The following is a 9,008-nucleotide window of genomic DNA, read 5'->3' on the forward strand; positions in this document are numbered from 1 at the left end:
TCAAACAGTATTCAATGTAAAAACGTACGTTTCTAACAAGATGTACTTTTGTTGACTTTTCTCCCAAAAACAAACTCTGCTGTTATCGGTGCCTGTTTGGTTACATGACTCTGTACGTCAAAAGTTTAACCCTTTACTGACAGCACAGAGTCTTCTGAACTGAGATCAGTCGATTTAAATGCATTTAAATTATGCGTTTGCATATAGCGAAGTCAAAATACAATGTCCATGCATGTGTATGGTAGGGTTGCAGGAGGATAAAGCAACCAATTGCAGTTTGCCTTTTTACGTGACATTTAGTGGCTATAGCGGATAAAACACTGAGAGCAACTGAAAAATATACAGGTATGCTGCTTAGACTGGAATACCTTCAAGATTCAATGGCATGATCCTCACAAACTTTGGCAAATCCTGCAATTATTAACTGTTCTTTGGAAGTGCTCATTGTAACAGCCTGGGAACTTGTAAACACATCTTTGATTCCTGTTTCATGGCCGGCTCATAAGCCACAACAATAAGGGAGACTACTATATTTTATATATATATATATATATTTTAGTCAAGATGGTTTTACAGTTAAACCTCTCATATCTTTCCAAGTCATTTTCCTCATTTGCTCTTTATTATGGTGCCAACTATTCTGCGAGGTCAGAAAAGGTCACCCTTGTTTACCTACTAACTGCGTCAGAGGAATGCCATATCCCTCCATCTCTCTCTCTCATTCTTTCTAGGCAGCTTTGAGAACGCAATTAAATACGGAGAGATGTTTTGAACTTTGTGGGACGGAAGCATCAACATGACCTCTTCCTCAGGACAGCCGAAAACAAAGGCACAATGTTCCAGATATTGTGTGCATGTGTTTGGTTGTTGTCACATACTGTACTAGAGCCCTTTAGCATCAGGTGATAATGCATAATATCACTCATGCATTTTTGAGCCAATGAGCTGAGCCATAAATGCTATATGACTAATCACAGTATAAGTCCATTTCATGCTTTTAAAAGGCTATGACAAATATACTCACCGGCCATTTTATTAGGTACACCTGTACATCTACATATTCATGCGATTATCTAATCAGCCAATCATGTGGCAGCAGTGTAATGTATAAAAACATGCAAATATGGGTCAGGAGCTTCAGTTAATGTTCACATCAATCATCAGAATGGGGAAAAAATGTGATCTCAGTTATTTAGACCGTGGCATGATTTTTGTTTCGAGTATTTCTGTAACTGCTGATCTCATGGGATTTTCACGCGCAACAGTCTCTAGAGTGTGTAGAGAATAGTACGAAAAACAATCAGTGAGCGGCAGTTCTGTGGATGAAAATGCCTTGTTGATGAGAGAGTTCAACAGAGAATGGCCAGACTGGTTCCAGCTGACAGAAAGGCTACATTAACTCTGATCACCCCTCTGTACAATTGTAGTGAGCAGAATAGCATCTCAGAATGTAGGGATGGGATGATATGCTTATCTCCCAATTCGATAATATCACGATACTTGGGTGCTGATTCGATATGTATTGCGATTCTTACAGATTGCGATTCTAGATGTGATGTTTGTTAGCTTTTTTAACACTAGACCATAGGAAAAAGCTGAATCATACACTTATAGAGACTGTATATGATGAGTCAGATTTACAAAAACAATGCAACACATTTTTCTGAGTTATATTTCAGGAGCATCATACAGTAATGTATATTTGGTAAATAAAATACATTTTGAAGGAAAGTGCTACAGTTGATGGTATAATGTACCGTGGCTCCAATGTGTAAACCATGTTTCGAAAACCTGTATTTTCCACCACACTATATGGACAAAGGTCTTTGCACATAAAAAGAGCAATTGACTTTGTGATGCGTTTTGCTTTCTCTGAATAGCTGGGTAGTTTATTCATTGTCCCATCCAGATTCCGTTGGCTTGCTGCTGCTACAGGTTGTTTGGCTAACTCCACGATTAGCTCTGGATGGTGTCAAGCAAGATGGGCACTCATGTTGGTCATATTACCACAATACAATACCAGTACATGACAAGAGTTTGCATACCGATTTAGTCATGTCTAGCGCTGCATTTCCTGGTAATGTGTTAAATCCAAAGTGTTTCCATATTTTGGATTTAAAATGTGAGAGTGCAGGACGTATCCCTGCAGATCTCTGACCATCCGCCATTTTGTTTTTCACACCATTCTCTTTACACACTAGTGACTGTTGTGTGTGAAAATCCCAGGAGATCAGCAGTTACAGAAATACTCAAACCAGCCCGTATGGCACCAACAATCATGCCACGGTTGAAATCACTGAGATCACATTTGTTTCCCATTCTGATGGTTGATACGAAAATTAACTGAAGCTCCTGACCCATATCTGCATGATTTTATACATTACACTGCTGCCACACGATTGGCTGATTAGATAATCGCATGAATAAGTAGATGTGCAGGTATACCTAATAAAGTGGCCGTTGATGGTATATGTTTAGTCAGAACACACTGCTACATTTGAATGGTTGACCCTCGTAACGGTGTAATTTTGGCATCTACTAGCAGGGACTAGCTGGCCCATGCTAACCAATCAAACTTTGACTCCTTGTGTCAAACCTAGACATGTTGTGATCTGGTGTTTATCGGGTGGAGTATGTTCATGCCGTATTTTGAGGTCTGTGACACAGAGGGCATCTCGCTTGTGATGATCCAGGGTTCCTGCTGTAATACATGATGCCTTGCGAAACAAGAGCTCCAGGTCAGAAGTTTTCCAGCTGGAATTTCATTTCATCCACCATACTGTACTACAGTAATACAGTATTGGTGAGAATATTGGGCGGATATGGAAGAGTTGGCCTGGATATAATGGGAAATGTAACATGGATCATAGTTCTTTGGACTGGATGGTAAGATTAATATCCACATTTACATCCTGTGGTATACATTTTAGACTTGAGCTCAGCTTTGTAGTTTTAGTCTGATATTAGATTTACAGAATTAATCTTGTACATCGGGGTTATGGTTGTTATGTCTTCACCATGTGAATACGGGATATTTGAGCACTTCAATATGGGACGGGGGTCCCCTCGAGTATTTTGCTGCTAAAATATTGGACAAAATATATGGGATGTCTTCATTCCAGCCAAAATACGGGATATCGTGGCTGATAAGGGACATTTGGCAACTCTAATTTGGGTCTAAAGAGACCGTACTGAAAATCAGGGATTCAAAACCTAATAAATAAAAAATTAAAAATGTAACACAAATAAATGTTATAATGTAAGAATAAGAAATATTTTAAATACTGTACTATTTCTAGGCCACTTATCAAATAAGCAAATAGGGTTTACATGCACAGTGTTACACTGAAAATTCTGTCATCATTTACTCACCCTCATACCATCCCAGATGTCTGACTTTCTTCTGCTGACTTAGACTTTGTGATCTGTGTTTGTTCTGTAAGATATTTATTTATTATTATTCTGGCTTAGCAATTTGCTAAAGTAGTTTTCGTGCCAAATTCAAAATGGCAACAGGCCATATGGCGAACCATTGCAAATGTGGTATCGTTGCACTTGGCAAGTCCCCAGAAATGTAACGAGACCAGCCTCGTGAAAACAGGCCAACACTATCAAAAATTATAAGCTCACAAAGTTATATTATTTCATTTTTTGACTAGATGGCACCAGACCCAAACTTCTCAGGCACCTTCAGGGCATGGTGCTGATGACACATACAATGAAACCAATGTTAACAAATAGAACCATATTGTAAAGTGTTAACATTAATTGCAATATACTGTATACTAGTGCATTTTTACACTAAAAGTTGTATATGCTAATGTTTGTTAATGCATTATAAACAAATGAACTAATGAACAATTGTAAATGCATAAATTAACATAAAGCAATGTTAAATGCTGTAAAACAATATTGTTCATTGTTAGTTAATGATACCTAAAGCATTTACTTATGTTACCAAATATAACCTTATTTGTAAAGTGTGACCATATCCTTGCCCTTACACATTTATATAAATTTTAACCAAAATATTTTGATATTGATAAAAAAAGTCAATGCATTTCATGCATCAGCTACTCAAGTAACAAGTTATACTACCAACAAAACAGTCACACCACAGCTGAAAATGAGCAGCAGATGCATAATAACCATTTATTGCTAATTAATCATAATTACAAACCACCTTTCCTTTTCTCTTTTTATATACTTCAAACACAACTCTGTCCAGCACCAGCACTGAATTTCAGGCAGTATAAAGTAGGTGTGAAACTAGAGCCCACCCAGCCCCCATTAACTCCAGATCAGTGTTATTACTACATATCTGTGAAAAATGTTTGAGTGATTTCAAATGATTCTAAACCAGGGCTTGGGCCTCTTCTCTATAGAACACTGGAGCAATGATATCACTCTGACACCTCCAGTGACCCCTTCCCCAGCAGAGTGCCAGGATGTGGAGTGATTTTTAAAATCAGTGATCTGTTTTGCCGGAGGCGAAGGCCAGAAGGCCAGGCACAGTGAATCAGGCAGCTTGGTACCCACCATGCCCACCCCAGGGAAGGCACTGTCCTTTGTGTTTTCACTCTCTCAACTCAGGAGAAATAAAAAGTTTCCATTATAGATCTCTCCAAATATGTTTAGAAATATAATAATGTTTTTTGTACAACAGTTCTTAGTTAAAACAACTCTTAACACTGTAGCTAAAATACTGCACCATAGTAAAATATTCCCATCAATGTGACCTAAATTAATTCTGTCTTCATTTATTTTTTTAAGACAGTGCTATTCAGATGCATATTCAGGTAAATGTGACTGTACTACACAAGGACGTGTTAAAAATTCTGGAAAACTGTTGGCAGTTCCCAGTCATTAGTTCATGTCACAGTGGCTGAACTATGTGGTCCCACTGGCTTCCTCCATGTCGCTCTGATATCTCAGCCTGTTGGCTGAATGGAAAAAAGTTGATATTTGGTACCTTCCTCTTCTGCGAGATTTCAGGTGGTGTTCGGATGATAAAAACCAAATCCAGAAGTCTTCTGCAGTAAAAATGTCTCATGCTGAACCTTTTCATTATGTCCCTTTTTGTTTTCGTTTTCGTTCCTCTGACGCGTCCTCTTCCTTAGGAAAATGAACCCAAAAATCTATATATGGGTGAAAAAATAATACTATTAGCCAGTGATAAAAAGAAATATGGGTATGAAGTATTAAGAATGAACTGAGCTGCTGCAATGAGAGTGATTACTGTATGTGTCAATGCTAAAGTGTGTGAGTTTATGTTTGTGAGTGTCGTTATGAGTTTTTACCCATCAATCACTCTCAGGATGAAAAACTAGCGGCCTCCACTTGCATTTACTAGACCATGGAAATCCTCCCAAGCTCTGAAACATCACACATAAAATATCCAATATATATGAAAACTAACAATACTACACATAAAAACAATAGGCTTACATCCATTAAGTTTCGAAATTTCAAATAACCATTATTTAGCCATGATAATATTACATACAGTGGCCTCAGTAAGTATTTGGACACTAAAACATATCTGCATGTCATTACATTAGAAAAAAATTTAAACTATGTGGCATCTGCAAACAAATGATGCTAGATCTTTTTTCAGGACTAAATTCATTTAATTAAAACTTCTAACCAAATAGTCCCAATGTTTACAAAGTTCACACAGGTGTCCTAGCAGAATAACAACATGTGCATTTCATAGCATTAACTGTTGACATGTTCAACCAATTTCGACAACCAGAAAGTGTCCAAAAACTTTCTGTCTTAATTTTCAACAACATATTTATTGTTTCATTTGAACCCTAACAAACTTGATCTGTGTTCTGCAACTCACTTGATGCTGTCGGTGTGTGTTTTATACTCCATTATGGTATTTGGAGGCAGATTGAGAACTCTGCGTAAAGTGTCTCTAATGCGTGCTGTGGTGGCCTGGTCACTGGCTGTCTTATTCCAGATAGAAATTATATCCTCCTTCAAACAAAAGCACAATTTTTTTTTTTATACAGAAAAATATAATTGGCACATCTCAGCTAAATAAATCTAATTCACAACAAATTGTTTTTAGATAACACCTCTAAAAATTTCAGGCTCTGAGACTCAATGAAAAACAATGCCATTTTATGAACAACTAAAGTCATTGCATTACAGTACCTGGAAACGAACGGACACGACAGCCCCACAGACCTCCTCGCCTACCATGAACTGCTCCCCAAGCATCGCTAAGATCAGATTCTCCCAGCAGCGTGATGCCAGGCCTTTACGAAGCCGAATGATCCACTTACCTCCACTCTTATTAGCATCATCCTAGAAAAGAAAGAGTGAGAGGACTGATGAAACAAGCAGTGAAATGGAGAGTAGAGCTCTGTAGTAAGATGATATATACTGTTTGTTTGTTTTATTAAGATAAAAAAAAGGCATTAACAATTATTTAATAAAAAAAATTCATTTGTTTCCAGCAAAAATAACTGCAAAACAGCTTAAATATTACAGAAGCTCTGAACTGCAAGGTGAAATGTTTTAGGTGTTACGGAGCCTCTTAGAGGACAGGGCTGGAATTTTTATTCTGAAATAATTTTGTGTGCCCCCTCAATAAGTTTTGGGTTCAATCGCAATAGTTTGCATTCACACTTGCAATAAATTTACCATGTTTTTTTTTCACCTTGCGGTTGAGGGCTTCCATAACATAATCTGACAACAATAAATATGACCTCTGTTGTTTTAATAATATTTGATTAATGCAATTTATTAAAATATAATAATATTTTAATAAGCAGCATTACATCATGCAGCACTCACCTCCCACATGGGTTTGATTCCTTCCTTAAATAGGTGGAAATCGCTGTGGCCAGTCAGATCACCCGGTCTGATCATGTGACTATAAAAACGCCAGAACTGCTCCACCTACAGTACAATTACAAGACAGCTGTTGAGTGGTCAATCAAGCGATCATATGACCAACAGCAAGGCAATCTAACTTTTATTCCCATTGTGCATGTATTTGAATGTGTGGTTCATATTTCTAAATAAATATATCTGCATCAGTGTGTGTTTGTGTGCACGAATATGTCAGTAGGTACCGAAGCAAAGCTGCCGATCTGTTTGATGTTCTGTTCGTAGCTCTGTGTGCTGGCTGGTCGTCCTGGTGTGCGACGAGAATACCAGTATGTGTAGTTGTACTGAAGAGGGTGTTCACCGGCCCCTGGGACCACCGGCTGCAGCATACACACACACACACACACACACACCAACACACACTCAAAAATTCTAACTAGAACAACAAAGTTTATCACACATGATTTGGATCCATCTGATTTATTCATAAAATTAATTAGAATTTCTTTGTCCATGTATCCATTTTTATCTATCTATCTATCTATGGGGGTTATTCAGAAGAAGCAAGGAAACAGTGCCTCCTCAAAAATTTGGGTGAGGAATATAATCTATTACACATAAATAAAACAAATAAAATATTAGCTAATGTGAGATCAAATAATGTGAATAGCACTTATATTTCTACCCTTTCCCTAAGCCTAACCATGGGTGGAAGTCCTGCCTCCTTTTGGAGTTGGCCCCGCCCCTCAGTGAGCCAGTTTTAGTGAGCACTCACTCTTAAAAGGTATAGCCACGTGCCATATCATGCAATTATTAAAGAGTAGATGACTGATCTGAAACTAAATTTATATGTTGAATAATAGGCAACAGATAAAAGATACATGAAATATGCTTGTTGCTGTAGGTATTACTTTTGAAGCAATATAAACATAATTATAATACAACACATAAACTTAATGAGTCTTTGACTTGATTTAACATAGATTTTTTTGAATGTTCATATTAACAGACTAAGTATTGTATGCTTATTAAAAGTGTAAGATAAAAAGGTATTCCATATGCCTTCCCATACAGAAATCTGAAATATGGCAATGAACAAATATATAAAAATACAGTTTGTATATTTGGGCATATATACATAATGTATTCAAATTAAACTATGATAGGAAATTATGTGTTACATACAGTTGAATTCAGAAGTTTACATACACTTCGGTTGAATTAATTAAAACAAATTTTTTAACCACTCCACAGATTTAATATTAGCAAACTATAGTTTTGTCAAGTTGTTTAGGACATCTACTTTGTGCATGACATGAGTAATTTTTCCAACAATTGTTTACAGACAAATTGTTTCACTTTTAATTGAATATATCACAATTCCAGTGGGTCAGAAGTTTACATACACTAAGTTAACTGTGCCTTTAAGCAGCTTGGAAAATTCCAGAAAATGATGTCAAGCCTTTAGCCAATTAACTTCTGCTAGGCTAATTGGAGTCAATTGGAGGTGTACCTGTGGATGTATTTTAAGGCCTACTTTCAAACTCAATGTATCGTTACTTGACATCATGGGAAAATCAAAAGAAATCAGCCAAGACCTCATAAAAAATTTGTGGACCTCTACAAGTCTGGTTCATCCTTGGGAGCAAAATCCAAATGCCTGAAGGTACCACGTTCATCTGTACAAACAATAGTATGCAAGTATAAACACCATGGGACCACGCAGCCATCATACCGCTCAGGAAGGAGACGCATTCTGTCTCCTAGAGATGAACATAGTTTGGTGCGGAAAGTGCAAATCAATCCCAGAACAACAGCAAAGGACCCTGTGAAGATGCTAGAGGAAACAGGTAGACAGGTATCTATATCCACAGTAAAACGAGTCCTATATCAACATAACCTGAAAGGCTACCATAAAAAAGCCAGACTATAGTTTGCAAGGGCACATGGGGACAAAGATCTTACTTTTTGGAGAAATGTCCTCTGGTCTGATGAAACAAAAATTGAACTGTTTGGCCATAATGACCATCATTAGGTTTGGAGGAAAAAGGGTGAGGCTTGCAAGCCAAAGAACACCATCCCAACCATGAAGCATGGGGGTGGCAGCATCATGTTGTGGGGGTGCTTTGCTGCAGGAGGGACTGGTGTACTTCACAAAATAG

The 9,008-nt window shown here is 37.4% G+C and overlaps 1 protein-coding gene across 3 annotated transcripts in view; it reads right to left on the reverse strand.

Moving 5' to 3' along the window:
- Positions 1 to 4,947: 4,947 nt before the first annotated feature.
- Positions 4,948 to 9,008, reverse strand: part of LOC127443119 (eukaryotic translation initiation factor 4E type 2) — a 9,440-nt gene continuing 5,379 nt past the window's right edge. For 2 of the 3 annotated variants that reach the window (XM_051701641.1, XM_051701640.1), the window contains exons 3-8: positions 7,092 to 7,226; positions 6,811 to 6,915; positions 6,166 to 6,318; positions 5,849 to 5,985; positions 5,301 to 5,375; positions 4,948 to 5,138 (exon numbers count right to left, since the gene is read on the reverse strand). In XM_051701641.1, the coding sequence (XP_051557601.1) occupies positions 5,327 to 5,375; positions 5,849 to 5,985; positions 6,166 to 6,318; positions 6,811 to 6,915; positions 7,092 to 7,226 (579 nt within the window). In that variant the 3' untranslated portion in view covers positions 4,948 to 5,138; positions 5,301 to 5,326. Of the gene's footprint in view, positions 5,139 to 5,300; positions 5,376 to 5,848; positions 5,986 to 6,165; positions 6,319 to 6,810; positions 6,916 to 7,091; positions 7,283 to 9,008 lie in introns of all 3 variants that reach the window. The other variant, XM_051701642.1, reaches the window with a different exon arrangement.

Source organism: Myxocyprinus asiaticus, chromosome 6, assembly GCF_019703515.2.
Source record: "Myxocyprinus asiaticus isolate MX2 ecotype Aquarium Trade chromosome 6, UBuf_Myxa_2, whole genome shotgun sequence".
NCBI lineage: Eukaryota > Metazoa > Chordata > Actinopteri > Cypriniformes > Catostomidae > Myxocyprinus > Myxocyprinus asiaticus.